The sequence below is a fragment of the Watersipora subatra genome, chromosome 5 (assembly GCF_963576615.1).
Source record: "Watersipora subatra chromosome 5, tzWatSuba1.1, whole genome shotgun sequence".
Taxonomy (NCBI): Eukaryota; Metazoa; Bryozoa; class Gymnolaemata; order Cheilostomatida; family Watersiporidae; genus Watersipora; species Watersipora subatra.
Window position 1 is genome coordinate 13,679,322 of NC_088712.1, and position 19,304 is coordinate 13,698,625.

Below are 19,304 nucleotides of genomic sequence, written 5' to 3' on the forward strand. Positions count from 1 at the left end.
CCCAAAATGATATTCGAAACAGACTGTGTGGCAATCCTGTATTACAAAAAAACATCTGGCATCTCTTTCGGCCAGACCTCAACCTAAGGGTTGAGGTCCAATGCCTTTAAAGGCGATCGTTAACTCCAGGTTCACCTTGCAGTGTTCTTCGTACTGACTCCATTTATAGGGGATCGCATCCTGGCAGAAAGAAACGCCAGACCAACCGTCCAACCACATATGGAAACTGACGTTTTTAACAATTCACATTTTAGGTTTCTACCTCTGCACGAATTCTAAACCTGTAAACACAAACACAACTTACATCAGCTGACAGACTTGCCGTAGCCAATAGATTTAACTTCAATTGTAAGTAAATCTTTCCAATATTTTTTGGTGGTGCTCTGATGTTTAGTTTTTAGATTTTGTTAGAAAAATGCATTAATTTTTCTTCTTTTTTGGTCTCTTTTAGTTAACTCTCCTAAAACATCTTTAATCTTTGCATATGTTTTGCTTTATTCTAAACTGCTAAACATTTTGAGCGAAATAGGAAGCTTTGTTATAAAAATTCTAACTAAATTTCCAATTTCAAAAGCTTTTCATAATTGCATTAAACTTTGTAGAATAGGTTCCAAAAATAGCTAATATAGGACAAGCTTTATACTACTCACAAAATCTCCACTAGGTACATAGTCTTGTCCTCTAGTTGAAACTATCAACAGCACTTGATCAAGCCATTTCTATTCCTCACCCAAACACAACTGATAGAAGGACCCTAGTGTTAGGGTCCATCTACGCTGGAATGGCAGAGTTAGGGAGTGCGCATCAGATAAGCTGCCGATTCCGCATTCACCACAATAACAGAGTTACAAATTGTAAATAAATTTTGACAACAAACTAAAAAAAGTATTACATAGAATAGAGAGGTTTTTGGAGCCACTTTTGTATTCTGAGCATTCATATAAGCATAACAAACCAAATGATATGCAGCACATGGAACTGAGAAGACACAAGATGCATAAAAAGGAGATAACTTCCAAAAGTTCAATTGCAAAACACTTACATATTAATCAATAATACATAACAACTGGTAAATAGAAATAACAAAGTATTGCAGCTGTAAATGTACGGCAACTGGTAAATATACATGTAGATTTACTGGTTTAAAATGGTTTACGGCTAGAAAATTATTATCTGGTAGAAATAATGAAGTGCATTAGACTGTGCCAATGACTACATAATTAAAAGATTTTTAGTCTTAGAATCCAATGTTAGTTACATACAGTATTTAAATTAATCATTAGAAACCTCACCTTTACAAAATATGCATGGCACAAATGCTATTATAAATCATACACAGAAAAAAACTTTGATTTTATTGCATGGAGGATGACTGAAAATATTACTCAAGTATATTGACTAAAATAAGATTGAAGCAAGGTTGAGCTGGAGAAGTCTCAGGTACTATAGCGCTGCTGACATTCCAATTAGGAGTTGTCTCATCCTGTCTACAAGTTGAAAAACAATGTTATCCATGCTGTAAAGCACTGAAAAACGAGATTGGCTATAACGGTGAGTCACATGTTGAGTCAAACATGTTGTGCATTATGGCAAATATGCTTTGAGGAAAGTTGGTTATAGCAAAAATGTTACTGAGAGCTAAGCTTCAGCTCATAAATTTATTCTATGGAAAGACTATGGTCCTCCATTTCAATTTGGTATTTCATTTCAATTGGTAATCACTCTGGGAAGAACTTACTGAAAAATACACACAACTCAGAATCAACATTTTAGAATAGTGGTTATTAACTTTGTTGCCCGAACTGAACACCACTAGTTTCATATGCACTTTCATCCAAATCCTTCTTCATTGAAAAATAAAATATGACTTTTCACATTCAAGACGGGTAAATGTTTTACCCGTCCACTTGAAATGAATTGATTGATGATTCGATAAATAGAAAACCTACCCAACCACAAATGTGGTAAAAATCATTTGCATAATGTTGCAGAAGAATTCCAAAATGTTTCTAGAATATTCCGGAAGAAATCTGAAACTAGAATTTATTTTTGATTTGTTGGATTTGTCCTATCTCAACAATTGCTGAAGTTTAAGTTGAACTATCATTTCTAATAATAGAAGAAACTTCATTCTATGATATTTTATTTGTAATTGCTAGATGGTTGACAGCAATCGTTGCTTTATCTAAAAAATTTACCACTCGATAAAATTAATTTGTTTATTAATAATTAATTAATAAATTGATTTGTTTGTGTTACCATAAACATGCCAGAATAGATAATTCATCTGCTACTATGTATATTCAGCAAATTTATTCAACTCCAAAAAAACAGAAATGAAAGTAGTCTCTGAACCAGATTTAAAAATAATAAATATAAATCAGCTGACCTTGATGCTGCCCCCTAAAGATGAAGTCACAAAACGTAAGGAATTTACGCTAACCTAAAGAAAGAAGTTGCCATCTTATAGCCAAGGTTTCCAGTAACCTCCGTGCAATGCGGGGTCACAACGGCTGTCCCAATCAGGGTAGTTCACTGGCACTGCGGTTTGGTTATACTCAGCTAGCTTCAGTAACAGCATATCCACAATCTGAGGGTACTTTGCACTCACCTATCAGAAACAGCACCAATGAAGCACAGGATATACATAAAATGGAGCTGCCATGCTAGGCAAGAGGTAACCTTCAACAGCCTGGTCGTAATGATGGCATGAGTGTGAGTGGATGGATATTAATTAAGCTTCCAGGAATAGGTCCTTTGAGACATGGTGGCATCCTTGACACAAGTAAGCTTTAACAACTATAGATAATTATCGTTTTAATTAAAAAATTTTCAATGAAATTCTTTTTTCAAAAATTGAGTTATACAAATAAAACCTCAATAAATATAAATTTTTATCTTCAAAGTTTGCCATTGAAAACAGTAGGTTTGTATCCGAAACTCTTAAAATTTCCGCATCGGTCATGCTTATCTTTTGCTATAAAAATAATTTAACTCAAGTTTGATTGAAATTTAAAAAATGATAATTAGTAAATTTTTAAACATATCATCTCCAAAAATGACAAATTGATTGCGATAAGCAAACGGAATAGATTAACAGCCATGTGACCTATTTCATTTTAGCTTATTAACCAATTACTACTTATAAAATTTAGTTTGTCATGACCTTCTGTCATTGTATAGAATCTGTTTTCAAAGGAATAACAACTCCAAAAGTCAAACTATAAAGATTAACAGAAGTCACAACTTTGAACATACGATAAGAAATAACCTGCTAGTATTCCAAGGAGGTGTCACATAGATATAAGCTGAGAATTGTTCAAAGATAGTACCGGTAGTTTTTTTTGGTAAAATTTGAGAGTAATATCTATATGGCATAATGTGTAGTCACTAAGTTATGAGAAAAACAAGTTATCATTACTAATACCCTGGTAGTACAGCATACAGTGAGAGATCATCAGGAGCGCAGGTAAAGCACAGAGAATAAGTACGTGCACAATAATTCAGAAATTACAAAGACGGTTAGTTGATTGGCTGGTGTTCAAGTGTCAGTTTACTCTAATAAATTTCAGGAGTTCGACTCCTGGTGAAAGAAATATTTTATCCTAACGTATAACACTGGCTGACAGACGGACAAACCGAGAAGCAGGCACCAACCTTACTATAGTAAATATATATTTTAGTTTTACTATATTTTAGTCAGTTTTCTCAGAATCCAAACATTGTTTTGGATAGACGGACAGACAGAACAGCCTGTTGTTTCCTGAGCTCATAGGATTTTCCCTTGAAAGAAAAAATAGCAGCAGCTTGCATGATCCCAACCAAGATCAGTGGACCTTACCTCATACTTTTCGATAGGATCCAAGGCTATATTGAAGAGATAGAGATTCTGAGTACCATTGCTTGTGGTGCGACTGTCATTGAACCTAGCAGAGTCTAAAAAATGAAAGAGTCTTCTGGAACATTCCGAGTGAAAAACTGGAAAATATGATGACTAAATTAATGATACAAAAATCCTAAAATAAAAGTCAAGGATAAATAATAAAACACTAATAGATAGATGTAAGGAATTACCTAATGTAGTTTCTATTGATCGTAAGCACTGCTATCATAAGGTGGAAGCCTATAAAGGTGGGGAACTTCTGCGAGTTCTTAATACAAGATAAATATAATAAAATGTAAATAGGAACATGAAATATACTACATAAAAATATAAAATATATTTTGCATAAAAAAACAAACAGACTCTCCACCAATTGAGTCTTCACCTATCCCATGGACACACGCGATTGCGCGCGCACACACACACAATGACCAATTAGGTTAATTATTATAAATAACAGCTCTTTTGCAACTGATAACCTTAAAATAACTTTCCGCCACTTAGCATAACAAATCTTTTTTATGTATATAATTGGAAAGTTGAGCTTGTGTTATGTTTGTTTGGGTGACATGAACACATGCTTTACCCAAGAAAAAAGTAAGGATAGATAGTTACGCTGGTCAGAGTGTGGAAACCAAAGCTAAAAATGAAAATTTCCTTGTCTATTCTGTCACGAGAAGAGAGTCTTTCTAACCTCATGACAAGTTTATTGAATGACACTTTTTCTCGTGACATTCAATAAACTAAAAGCAGCAAATTTATTAGAAATTATAAATTTAGGTCATTATATAACTCAAACATAATAATGCTAATATATCATGTTTATTAGATTATCCATTCATTTAAACTTTTATTAAAACATTTATTTGAACTTCAAAGGATTCGATTTCTTTTACCTTATCTAATATATTTAACTTATATTAAGATATTTAATATATAATAATAATATAATAATATATATGTTCTTTATTACTAATTATGTATAACTTCGTACTTAATTATTTAATATATATGATTAGCTTTACGCCTTTAATTACGCAAAGAAAGTCAGTGTAGAACTATACATCTGCGTATGCTGTGAAAAGCACACACAGCAAAATGGTTTACTGTTACTATACACGTAGACTGGGAACTTACAATCAGGATAGAGGGTAGGCTCAGGTACCCATCCATCAAATCCAGGGTCACCGGTAAGGAGTTTCCAATCACCATACCTAATGGAAGCCTGCACTGATGTGTCAAACACCTTGGACACAGATGTGCCTTTCACTGGATACAAGGGATCAATGTTATGTAGAATTTCCTAAAATATTCCAATAAGGCCATTCGCTGAATCGGATGAATGATCATCACCTTATTGAATACAGAATGCTATGAATATAGGTGAAATCATTCTATGCCACTGTGATACATCTCTGTAAAGTTAAACCATCTTGAATACAAATCTACTCCCAGGAGAATCTCCTCACCTTTCTTGGACTGGGTAGTCCGAGGCTTATTGTGTCCCACAAGCTAAAGCCATCAGGTTTGGTACCCACCATAGAGCCCCCCGCCAGTTGAACTAGTGTAGGATACCAGTCAGTGATATGAATAAGTTCCCTGCTCACCACCCCGTGTCTCTTTAGCAGAGGACTTGAGACAAACCCTACTCCTCGCATTCCTGTTAAACATAGAGTTATCGTACATTGTTTACTCATATACATAGTTGTCAACGTACCATTTATAGATTTACATAGAGTTATCACATGTAGCTTACTTGTGTACATAGAGTTATCAGTGTTTCATTTATTGATCTAAAAACTGAATGATAGCTATCACTCTCTCCGTTTACGAGCCTTTGTAGTTAACAAATGAGAAATAGTTAATGCATATTTGATTTGTTGAAATGAGTTCCCTCATTGAACAAAATACAATTTACAAATCAGTTACAAAATACAAATCAGTATTATTTGAGATTCGGTTAAGACTCACAAATTTGTTGTTAATAAAAGATCAATTTTGACTCAACGGTATGCTATCGGAAAAATGTTGCCAAAAATGATCAAGCCCAGGATGAATGCCAAAGCCTTCTATTTTTGTTTCACACTAGCAGGCGTTCTAAATGTGTCAACTTCCATACAATCACAAAATTCTGTATTTGAAATTATTGAGATGACTAAAACATTCACACACTACCAATTTTCATACAATCACAAAGTTCTGTATAATTATGCAGGTGTTGAGATGATGAAAACATTGACCAATATGAGGCTTGAACCCATGACATTCAGCTTATTAGACTGACGCTCTAACCAACTGAGCTAATCGACCACCTTATAATGGGACTTTATAATAATTGTGGATACTAATAATAATATAGATAGAACTAAAACATTGGCAACTTGTAGCAGAGTGGTTTAAGGTTTATCGGAGTTTCAACTCTGTATATTTTCAACGCTTCAAAAAAGAATTATGAATAACCCATCAATTCTGTAATAGAACTTGTACTTCTGTAATAGAACTTGTACTAGAAGTGGTAATCACTCTTTGGTTTTGTCTATTCATTCAACTCAATGTAACCATAGACCATAACAACCTGATAAATGATAACTTTATGACAATTACTAGGTTTCCATACAGCAATAGCGTAGCAACACCTGATTGCGCCAGTGCTGACAAGCAGATCGTATGTTCATGTGGTTCAATAATAGAGCAGTGGTGTGTGACGCCTTATGTCAAGGTATATGTCTGCATATTAAGCAACAGGAAAGCAAGACCTATGAGCTGGTCTTGCTGTTGGTTGCTAAGGCTAACAGAAAGACCAGTTGATTGTTGTTAGCACAAGTTAATCGCTAAAGCCGTTTCCTTGGCACAATGACAGCATGAATATTTTGCTTTTAAACAGTGACACTGAATCCTGGCAGAATAAAAGCGACACGACTGTTTCCATGATGGCATTGCAGCGCCACACGGGAGTGTCTCGCTACACTGTATGGAAATTTAGTGAATATTCTGTAGATTTAAAAGTCTCTATCACAGCTCCAGACCTGTATGGATCTATAGGATTGTAAAATAGCTCACCTCCTTCCCACGATGTACCTTTCCTTCCTCTCAGAGGTGCATTGTTAGCGCCAAACATGGTATGCCCTCCATTGTCTGTAGTAAACACCAGAATAGTATTCTCCATGAGACCACTTTCCTCCAAAGTACGGGTGATATTACCTACTGCCTCGTCCATTGCTATAACAACATGAGAATAATGGCTAGATTCACTACCACGAGTAGCGTATTGCGGCTCGTGACAGCAGGTGCATATGGCCAAGAGCTTTGTAGCTCTGTAGGCTTCGTAGAAAACATTTTTATCAGTGTTAATTAAAAAAATTGCTTTGTGTGTTAATTAGCTTGTTTGGTGTTACAAAAACGCAAGTTAATAATTTTGTGTTTTAGCACGCGTTGAGCTATAAGAAAATATGCTACAGAGTATGCTGATCTTTGTAAAAACTTTTTTTTATTGAGTAATAGTACTCATGATGGTGATTATTTATTTTTAGCAGCAATAACAATGTGGCAAGGATTTATATGTCTCAAGTCATAGTGATAACTCGCCTGATTCAAAACATGCTCAAGTTGTTCCGCTAGGTAGTAGATAAATGACTAAAACAATGTGCGAGCTCTGTAACTGATTTGTAGCCTTTTTATGATATCAGCTGATGTCCAATTTTATGGTAATTAATTTAGTATCAAAATATTTTCCATAGACAGTATGGGTCAAAAGTTATGACAACTTATACGCACCCTTGTCAAACATTACATTTTACAGAATATTTAATTATGTTCCGGTGAAAAAATAATTTGGTAGCGAAAGATCAATTAAACGGTAAGAATATTTTTGTCCAGCTAAGTATGCTACGGACATAATAACCTAATGACAAAGCACCATGAAGGTCATCATTTTCTATTTGAGTAAACGAACAAGAAACGTGACAGGTAAAGCAGGTACCTGAGACCATTCCGGCATACACTCTTCTGTTGTCATCTTGTATATGTGCATACTGTTTCTCATATGACTCTGGCACCTGGAGGGGGAAGTGTACACTCTGGAAGGCCAAGTAGAGAAAGAGAGGTGCTGATGTTTGAGATGCATGAGCCTCTGTGTAATGATATAAAAGCATGTGAAATCACTTCTGGATAACCATAGAGGACTAAATGGCTTTTTTACTAATTAAAATGTAACATGCTTCCTTCCTTTTATCTAATTATAATAGAAGTCAACTGAAAGATCATTAAAAGAGATTTTGAAAAAAGAGAATTTTGTATGCCTTCAAACTGCAGAGATTTAATAACATAGGAATTATATACTAGCCAAAGGAAACAGGAAATACATACGAATTATCTGCTGGGCATGCCCAGTGTAAAGATGAGCTGAGTACTGTCCATATGTGTCATTGTGCCCGGTCGTGTTTACTGTGTAGTCAATTCCTGTGTAATTCCAGAAAGACCTGTCAAGAATAGACATAGGTATAACAGTATGAAAACCGGATGGCTATGGGGATTGGGCACGCCTAAAACTTGTACGAGGCAATCAAGCTCGATCCAAAAGGTGTAATACAAAAACCTCAGATGGGCGCAAAGATAAATGGACATCTTGTGAAAATTCATTGCCATAACAGACTACTATCGGGTCAGTACGACAAGATCTATATTATAATATACAACTTTTTAACTTTTGACGATATGGATGCTCTGCAAGACAAGCTTACCAATTCGCTTGAGGATATGCTAAGCCAGCTGGGACTATTAACGTTGAGAGAAAAAGAGCTGTTGGAAGGCATCCTAGACTCAGATGAGTAGATTGGCGCCGTGTGTAAAAGTACGGCCTCAGCTATCTTGAGCGAGTGAGCCTCCACTGGAGGAGATGAAGGCAGGGAATATGGAATACTTAGACCAGGCTGGCTCTGAGAAGATTGTTAGTACTGTTCTTAAAAATACAAGATATGTTTCCGTTGAGTGACACCTGGCCAGCACTTGAACCCTCGGCCCAGCCCAAGCCAGTGCCTATTGTACCACACAAAGGGTGACGCTTTAGGCTGGATGTGACTAACTGAACCGGTTCACCTCTTATAGTTGGGTTGACACTCCTGGAGATACACAAATACTATGACTGGCTGGAGGAGGCGGAGCCAGGCAGCCCACTTCATGGCAAACCCTGAAAAAACCAGCAATGAGCCCTTCTAGCCACTCAACTCAGCCCGGAGGGAAGTGCAGCACTCTAGGAAGAACACTTGCCGGATCAATCAGGTTAGCGCCGAGACTGAGCTAGCAAGCAAGAAGAAGATAAGGAAGTCCATAACCCAGCCCCCCAAAACACACAAAGTCAAGCTCGACTGGGTAGATGTGAAGCTGGCAAGATAGTGTGAACATATCGCTACATCTCCCAAGAGACCTGGGAAGGGGTGGCGGTCGCACTGACAAGTAAGTAAGATGGGTGCGGGATCTGTGGCTATGATACCCACGATTTGGGAGGGGGAGGTGCGGTGGTATCACATTTTCCAGCAATGCACAGTCTCCACATGTCCTTTTACGTGGCAAAGGACCAGGTGCTATAACACTAAAGTAGACACAAGGAAGGCTGGTAGAGAGACGTGGTGTACCACATGGACAGGCCCAAAGGAACAAGTTTTTTCAGGACAGAGACTGGATCCCAACTCAAAGATGTATACCCTATCTAAACAGGGTCCGCCAACCTCGCAAGGTTTATCCAGAGCGGCAAGCCAGTGAAAGCAAGCATGGGCTCACAGAGAAGACAATAACCCATGCTCAGAGCAGTTCCAAAGCTGACCAGACCAACACTGTCCCTCAACTCCTTCCTCCAGATCCAGGGGGTGCTGGTTGCCAGCCAAATTGTCAGGGCCTGACATCATAAGAAGGTCAGCTAGCTGTTGACAGACAGCAACCTTTCGGCAGATGCGGCCAAGGTCACGACCGACATCACGCCTGACCCAAAGTTGAGCAAACAAGACAGAGAAGTCCTTAAACAGGAGATGCAACACCTGGAATATGGAACCCAGCAGCACCGCCTCTGCAACCAGCTGGTTGCGACCAGCTGAAAACCGGCCAGGACTGAAGAAACTGGCTGGCGTACGGGAGAAAGTGGGCGGAGCTAAAACCATAAAAAAGAGCAGCTAGAGTAAATAAGAAACAGTGAGAAATGAAAAAAACTAAAACAAGAAAACAAAAATGAGGAAATTAAAATAACTAATAAAACTAAATTAATAAACATAAAAATAAAAAACTAAATTAAGTTAAACTTGAAGTTTATTTTTAAAGTCCACCCAAAGGAAGTAATAGGTTTGGTTTGAGACAAATAGCAGACAGACAGACAAATTCTACTGTTTATTTTGCTACTCAATTAGTTTCTTTAACATAGGGTTAAAGAAACTAATCCTAACAAACTGGGTTAACTTTAGTTTCAACAGCTGACTGTTCATCACTATGTTTCCATGACTCATATAATTCGCATGATTCACATAATTCGAATGATTCGCAAGTTGAGTTACTTTGCAATCGAGTGTTTCAATGAACACCTGTCGATGCGAATTTAACCCAGCGCTTGACCCCATAGGTCAAGTATTAGCCTAATTAATGACTCTATAAATAGCTACGCAGTCTTGTCACTCTAAGCTTAGCAGCGAACGTTGGCGCATTGAGACTGCTGAAATCGAAATAAAAACGACTTAAGCATGAAAATGTTTATAATGTAATAGCCATCCATATTCTAATGGGCATTAATCGCAAGTGCCGTTTCTATGATTCGCAAGCACGATGGATTCGATAAAGATTTGTGGATCGCAAAACTCGCTTAGCTTGCGGATTTATGCTGTTTCATGCCGCGGATAACTTGCAGATTGGCTCAAATTTGCGAATTATGCGCGTCATGGAAACGTAGTGCATGATTGCTAAGGAACATTTAAAGGGAAAATGAGGAACAAAAATAAGAAAAAGGAATAATGAAAATTGGAAAAGAGGACAAGTAAATAGAGACAAGTAAATGATGGACGAAATAGAGAAAGTTCAAGAAATAGTAATGAGAGAAGCTAGAAGTGGTTTGCGATGAAACAAGGTGTGAGAAAAATTTTAAACAAAAACTCAAACCTGGATCGAGAATAGTAGTCCTCGTCTCCGCTCAAATAGCCCATGTAAGTGTCAAACCCTCTGGCGGTAGGCATAAGCTCGTCCTTTGAGAAACCAAGGTGCCATTTACCTGCGGTATATCAGCACAGCGCATAAGATATCAGTTTATAAAGAACTTTGATAGAAAGACATCAGATTGATTCCATAGACACGGAGTCCATAGACATGGACTTTACATGAAGGATTGAGTAGCATGCGCTTGCATCATAACCATTCCCGATCATGCATAAACCAACGACAATTAAAATTTTGCTTAAAACATGAATGCACTGAGTGATGTCATAGGTTTATGCACGGCTCAAAGGTTTAAACACTTGGAATTCCTCATACTTAGAATGAGTTTAACAAAAACATAACCAAGTACTTAACACTTTGAGGTCTACAGCGTACATGTTAACTTTTACATGATTACCTCATGACAGCTACGACGCATAAATGCTCCTAGCAATTTTAAATGGCTGAATGTCAATGTTTATAGGAGACCATCTCCTTGTTTTTTAATTTTAATTTTATTCTAATTTCATTGCCGAATAGGTTTTTCTTCAGAATCGGATACTTTTCAAGGACAACAGTTCATATATCCGCGAATGATTGCAAGCTGCATGATCAAAAAGGTCAACCTTGAAAGTCAGCCACTTTCAACTCTAATAGAGTTGAAAGTGAAATAGCGTGATAAGCAAACTGCACAAATATCATACAAGATAGAGTTGTCTTCTACCGGCCTGAAAAGTACTAGTTGACAATAAACTAGACTATTAAGCGACCTAACTGGCTGACCAATCATCCAATTAAATGTCATCCTATGAGCTGAACTTGCAATCTTACTCTTATAAAGCTAGCCAATCAACACTCAGTCAGTCAATAGAATCATTTGATTGAATCGTCAATCAATCAGCCAATCATTTGGCAGATCATTGGATGGACTACTATTTTCACATTCTACTAGCGGTGAGCTAGGTGATGCCCGGTAGTTCTTTCATTTTCAATCAGATAGCCAGTTGGTGTTTCAAAGACTGGTTCTCCCGAACCAGACACAGGTTTAAATCCAAACATTTTCAGCAAGCTGGCGGAAGGCACGGAACACATGAGTGTGAAGCTTGAATGAAATCGGTCATAAAATGTGGCAACGTAAAATGTAGAATAATTTTACTTTACTGTGGCAAAGTAAAATGATACAACGCACACACAAAGTGTGTATTTATTAATATAGATTAGCAATGCCTAGAGTTCCTAATGCAGGGCAGCAATCATAGTTCTAATTCATCATGCCCATATAGATAACCTATCCAATAACATGAGTAAAATTCTAAAAACCAGTAAATCAGGTGTGTTCTCATTGGCAACAAACCAATCATATGCGTAAGATATCCAGCGGCTTTGAGTTTATCTGCAAGTGTGGGGTCTTCAAGGGGCAGTCCACTTGGCATGCAGGGCCAGATGATTCCATGTTGGAGCCCAGTGTGTATCTGGTAACGACCTGTAAGATCATTCACAGCAATATTCAATGAGCAAATTGGAAAAATTCTTATCATATTGCTTTGACCTTAAGGGTTAAAGGAGACGTAACAAAATTGGTGGCTATTACTACAGGGTAGACAGTCTAATGAAGTGAAATTCAATTTCATGGAATACAAGATTCAGTAGACTTGCGTGTGCAGATAAATGACTAACACATCCTACTGGAAGTATAGCTACATTTTATCTATGTCTATTATATCTACCTGCGGTCCATTCATACTAATATTATGCTCTGAGCACTGCATTTCAACTGTTGTTGCCTTATTGTTCAAAGTTCGTTTTGTGCACCAACCAGTAAAATAAATCTTATGTCTTGAATGTAAAAAATCATATTTTATCTTTCAGCAAAAAAGCGTTCAGTGAAAGCACCTATGAAACTGTTGGGTTCAATACGTCTGATAAGCCTGAGAACCGATGTGCTAGTGAGTTAACTCTATATTTACAGTCGAGTTTTAACTCTTTACAAACTCTATTCAGACAGCGAATGCCTTATTCACCAATAAACAAAAAGATGGTGATGGTTTGCTTTTGTGAATGTGAGGCAGTTTGTTAAAGCTCACAAGCCATTTTTTATTTATACAAAGACAAGTACACTGGCAGTCTAATGCACGGTAAGGGATAATCAGGTGTGTGGATAAAGCGCAGAGAATAACTATCTGCACAATTATTCTGAGTGCAGGGAGGTAGCTGATTACGGCAAGTGTTGGAATATCGGTCCATCAAGCTGAATGTTGAGGGTTCAAATCGTGTATGAAGCAATCTTTTATCTTAACCTCTAACCAGGGCTTCTAACAGATGTATGAACATGGACCTCATTTATATAAATACTGGTACTCAGGCAATTCAATACACCATGAGAGATCATCATGTGTAATAGCTACGCGCACAATTATTCCACCAACAAGGTGGTCAAGTGGTGCAGTTAGTAGCCTGCCTGGCAAGCCGATTATAGCCGAGATTCCCATGCAATGCATTTGTTCCTAACTTCTAAGGGTAGCTTATGACAGACGGACATGGCTCCTATTATAGTAAAGAAGGTCAGATATTCAGTCAGTGAAACAAATAGTAAAACACGGAGTCACTACTTTAGGCAAGCTCAGACTAATACACGGAAGCTAACTAACTGTTATAACAAAAATAACTTTTACCTGACATGAGCTGACTTCTAGATGGGGTGCAGATTGGTTGAACATAGTAGTTCTCTAACTTGACTCCATTTCCAGCGAGTTTGTCGAGGCTAGGAGTTTTTATCTCACTACCATGATAGCCTATGTCATTCCAGCCATAATCATCAGCAATGATGAATACTATGTTAGGCTGAGAGACAGCTCCACAGGTAGAAGTTAACATGAGAAAAACCCAGGTAACAGAGAAACGCAACATGGTGTCCTGGTTTCCTGTCATAAAGCAAATCATGGTGATTACCCATCTAATATACATTAAGAGTACCTCGAAGAAATCAATGATGAAATCAATGTTTGGCTATTGATTAATAATATTGATTAGAGTTAGATATCGGTTTTGCTGTCTACATTTGTTCGAAATGATTGAAAAAAACGGGACAAAGGAAACCCCAGGTACTGCACATACAATGTCAATAGTAGAATGCTAATAACATATTTAATGTACCAAATCAAAATTCTATAAAATGAGGCAGACAACTCATATACAGCAAGTGATACATACCGGTAGATAAATGCGAGGAGATATGTTGCAATATAAATGCATGCCGAGAGATAGCAGTAACTATGACTCATTATTTTTGTACTGCTCAACAATCTCAACTATAAATTTTGTATAATTTATATAATGCACCAGGATGCTTATCATTCAGTTACTGTTCTCTTGTATTATTAGCCCTAATCATATATGCAACACAGCGTGAGTCTTTTACTTTAAATTCTAGCTGCAACCACTGTTATTGCTGAAAAGCATAAGAGAATAACTGCATGAATCTATAGACGCAATGGCTGATGAAGCAGTTAACGAACTCACATGCATCAGTAAAGACATAACTCCAGACTGGTAATCATTATGCTTTAAAACAAAACCAGAAAATTTCACGGAAAAAAATAAAATTCATACTTGTAAGCCCGAACGCTTTGATCAAAAGTTGAGCAGGATGCCTGTTGAGCAAGGAAGCAACATGCCATAGAGTAATATTTAAGTATAAATAAACGCTAGTCATTAGGGTCAATATCAGTCATTAATTGTGCTGGTTTCATTACCAAACTCAAGACCGATTAGTGTTGGAAGTGTAATGGATAACGGCAGAGTACCGTGATCAGGGTAGCAGCGATAGACCTCCTGCAACACCTCTAGGTAGCTCTGAAGGAAGAACTCAAGAAAGGCAAACAAGCCGACTACGTGGAAGCCATCTTCGACGCGCTTCACGCCTGGTTTGGCTTCTCGCCAAGGCGGGCTTGCAACAAGCTGAGGACCGTGAGGGGGCCGCAAGCACCTCCTTTCAGGAGCACGCCTGCCACGTGGAAAGGCCAGTTTGAGTAGCGTACGGCAACCTGTCAGGCCCCTACATTGGCTAGTACAGCGTCGAACACCTGTCGATATGACCGGGCCGACTTGTTTCTTGTCGTCTACCCTCACTGACTCGGCATTTCAAAAGCCAACTCCAGAAGGGTGGCCCCAGGTCCAGCCCGGGGAAGGTGAAAAAGAAGACAAATCAGTACCCAGACAGCCTACCTTAAAGGCAGTAAGACCGACCCACAGTACGTGGGCCAGTCGTACTTTGTGGGCATCCAAAAATGCCGGCTCGGCAGCTTCAGGAATGCTTGAAAATGATAGGCCTGTTTGGCTTGGCGATAGTAACAGTGAGCTGACTTCGCCCCAAGCACTTAGCCAACCCCACTCCACCAGACCTCAGAGGTGGAGATTTACATTCCACTCACAGAGGGGATCTACCCTCCCCAGAAAAGAGGTGGAGGCTGAGCGTATGTTGGGGAGCTTTTGAACAAGAGGCTCATCGAACCAGCTGGTGGTAGTGACTGGTAGTGGCAGCTTATCGGTGGAGCTGGGCTAGAAAGTGGATAGAGAGTTTTTGTGTCAATCGCTAACAGCTGAAGGAACCACCGAGCAGGACGCCTGCCAGATTCCCCGGATCGATGACAGCGGAGTGGAGATAATATCTCCACTTGTAATATAACACATAATATCTCAACTTTGCTTATATTATAAGCAAAGTTATAAAAGGTCCTCACCTAGGCGATATAATTCCCCTGGTAAAAACGTTATTTGCTTTGCATGTAACAGGGAGATCATGTTGGGGAATGCTCGAGTGCTAGGTGCAATGTTTGACCAAAGAAAGGCCATACTTCTAAGGATTTTCCTCACAACAAGCTAAGTGAGAGACATGAGTCTAGATGTGATTGTAAGAGATATAGCAGCAGTGGTAGTAGTATCAGAAGCCCATCGGGAAATAGCTACAAGCCTGGTAGGCAGTGTAGAAGTTTTAGAAAGAGTCTACCTAAAGTAAGATTCACTAAGAGCAATAAAGATTGGCTATATGGTATGAAAAATTAACAAGCTTTAAAAGTAAATAGAAAAAAATGTGAGTTTACATTTGATACAGGAGCAGAAGTCTCTACGGTAACAAAAGAGACCAGTAAACTACTTGGTCTGAATTTGAGTAAACCTGAACGTAGTTTATATAGCGCAGATGGATCTTTTTATGTGTAGCTGGAGTTTGTACAGTTGAAATCAATAGCACTTTTAGGTCTGTCGACACTCCCGTGTATGCTTTAACAGGCTCTAGGAAAAGTCTTTTAGGATTACATCAGCTAAACTTGCTTGTTGTTGTTAATAATATGTGCAAAGATTATTTTGACCCTAGAAAGAAGTTTCTTGACGTTATTTAGACTTTGAGAACGATTCCTGGTACTTTTAAAATCAACCTGAAAGAAAATATGGAACGTAAGTGTTTATTTACATCCAGACCGATTGCGGCTGGTTTTAAGGATCAAGCTAAAAGAGAACTAAACAAAATGTTAGCTAGTGGTATTATTGAACCAGTTGACCTACTGAATGGTGTTCCAGACTTACCACCATGCTAAAACCTGGTGGTAAGATTAGGATGTGTGCGAACTTGACAAAGTTGAACAAAAATGTAAAAACTGTTTAATACTTTGCTGCTTTACGAATCTCGCATTTACATACCTGAATTTTTGCGACATTATTATTTCATAAACCTCATGAAGGTCATCAAGGTGTTAGTAAATATTGGAGGAAAGCCTAGCAACATTTTTGGTGGCCTGGTCTTAGTCATAATATTCGAGACTTTGTGGATACCTGCAATATTTGTATCATGCACAGGGATATTAAACATGAACCAATGTGTGTCAGTGAACCACACTCTGTTCCTTGGAAAGTAGTTGGATCAGACATATATGTATTTGAACATGAACTATATTTATCAATTGTGGACTATTATTCAAGATAGATCGAGGCTATTTCAATCGCTTCTCAGACATCTAATGCAATTATTTCAGCTATGAACAAAGAATTTTCGAATTTTGGTATACAAAGAGTGGTTCAGTCTGATAACGGACCATGTTTTGACAGTAATGTATTCAGAAATTTTGATGAATTGTATGGATTTCATGTAGTTACTAGTAGCCCTAAATACCCCACTCCAATGGGTTAGCAGAAAGCTCTGTGAAAACTATAGAAGCTTTGAACAAAATGTGCAGATAAATCTTCAGCTTTGTTAGCTTATAGTACATCTCCATTGTCTTTTGGATACTCACCTAGGCAGCTCATGTTCACTAGACCAATTAGGTCTAGTCTAGGTGTACCATACGACAATGACATAGATTATGAAAAATTTTAAAAGAATAATTTACTTAGGAAATCTAAGATTAAAGAAAGGTGGGACCAAGAAATACTGAGTTAGTGGGTTAGCAAACCTCTGTCCTGGTAATCTAGTTTGGATAAAAACACCAGAAATTCCTGGGAAAAAGGGTATAGTGATAAGAGAACATAACTCTCGCAGTTACTGGGTTGGAACAGAAAATAGTGAAATTAGGAGAAATAAAAAACATTTATTTCTTTTAAAACAGGATTGTAATAGTGACAGCCTAGAAGAATTTTACTTACTATTACCTGAAGATACAGTTAGAAATGATGATATTGCAGATTATAGTGAAGGTGATGATGTTGAGGAGGATGTTGATGATATTGAGTTAAAACCAACTCAAGTCATGATATTAATGACGATGCTGACAATAGTACAGAAACTTAGAGCCTGTAGAAGAAACTGTAGTTGTCACCATGTCGGGGAGACGGAGTAAGAGGTGGGTTGATCTGGTTATGGTATATTATTAAAATGCTAATAGTGTAGTAGACAAACCAAAACAATGAACATGAGGCATGAAAGATGATGGGCAGTGGACTGTGATGAAGTCGAACGCTAAACAGAGAACTGAAGAGCCTAAAAAAGCGACAACTTTTTGGATTAGAAAAAAATAAGTGAAAATAAAAAAATATTAAAATAGGGAGAAAGAGGTTACAGCACAGATTTGAGAAGCAGATGGAACAGTTAGAGAAGGAAAAAGTGGAGTTGAGTGAAGAATAAAAAAGCTCTGTCGTCCTCCAAGGCATCTTAGCTGAAATGGCCAAGGTGAAAGTCCATTTGCTTGCTAGGTCTGTGGTCAGGGTGGAAATTGTAGGTGTTGCTAAAAACTCCCTATAGGAGTCTCTTGAGACCTCAGGGTTGTCCAAAAGCAGCAAGCCTGTCAGTACGACAGATGCCTGCTCCTGTCAATATGAGTCCGAGACCCTTGACCTAGCTGCAAAGAAAGAGTCATTGAGAAGCGAAAGAGGTGATGGATTACTTGGAATGGAAGGAAATTTGTAGTTTTAATTGTGGAAGTTTGTAACTTGATTGTTTTGGATTGTTTTGATAATATATGAAGATGTCTACGGCATTGGTGAAACACTACCAGGAGTCCAGGTCAATGACAAAATTGCAATGATGTTAAAGCTAACAGATTACAACAGTATTGGGTTAACGGCTTTATTGGCTTTCTAGGACTATTGGTATATAAGCTATACAGGACTTCACGGACACTCTTATTCTGCAGTGTTGTAACCATGTAGGTACCTGCACATTATTTAACATTATATACAGGTACCTACCTGGTTACAGAGAACAAACCATGCATAAAACATAAAAGGGGTCGTTCAGAAAAACAGAAATCTTTCGTTGATGCAGTCGTACTGCGCACACACTCTCTGCATGTATATTCTTGGTTGATTGCATGTCATGCATGTATACTTATATTCTTATTAAATAAATACAATTTTTATTAGCACTTAACACTCGGTGTTGCTGTTTGACTGCCTTGTGGAGAGTAAAGAGACCCAGCCGTTTATTTTACAATAAGCTGAGAAAAAACTGAGAAGCGTGGCTTCATCAGAGACTGCTAACCAACTGCAAAGCACTACATATTTGCTTCTGGAACAATCGTATCTGATTTCACTTTATTGAAAAACTAAACAATGACAGTAATATTTCTAAAAATGACACAGCTACCAACACAAAGTAAAACCTCTGCACATATAAAGCATAACCCGATCACCGAGTTCTATGACTTACTATCACAAGCCTTTATACACCTACGCATGCCTTCACAAAACTAACATGTATGAAGATTACAGCGACTGAAAATGACAACTTAATATACATAAACACTTCGACGTAGACACAGAAAGTGCATTT

General features: G+C 37.8%; 1 protein-coding gene across 1 annotated transcript in view; it reads right to left on the minus strand.

Annotated features, from left to right (window-relative positions):
• Positions 1-906: 906 nt before the first annotated feature.
• Positions 907-19,304, minus strand: part of LOC137396947 (arylsulfatase B-like) — a 258,649-nt gene continuing 240,251 nt past the window's right edge. The window contains exons 2-12 of the mRNA XM_068083235.1: positions 13,720-13,968; positions 12,402-12,530; positions 11,015-11,123; positions 8,249-8,361; positions 7,863-8,012; positions 6,944-7,102; positions 5,353-5,543; positions 5,021-5,186; positions 3,842-3,936; positions 2,444-2,611; positions 907-1,487 (exon numbers count right to left, since the gene is read on the minus strand). Of these exons, the coding sequence (XP_067939336.1) occupies positions 2,465-2,611; positions 3,842-3,936; positions 5,021-5,186; positions 5,353-5,543; positions 6,944-7,102; positions 7,863-8,012; positions 8,249-8,361; positions 11,015-11,123; positions 12,402-12,530; positions 13,720-13,954 (1,494 nt within the window). The 5' untranslated portion in view covers positions 13,955-13,968 and the 3' untranslated portion in view covers positions 907-1,487; positions 2,444-2,464. The remainder of the gene's footprint in view (positions 1,488-2,443; positions 2,612-3,841; positions 3,937-5,020; positions 5,187-5,352; positions 5,544-6,943; positions 7,103-7,862; positions 8,013-8,248; positions 8,362-11,014; positions 11,124-12,401; positions 12,531-13,719; positions 13,969-19,304) is intronic.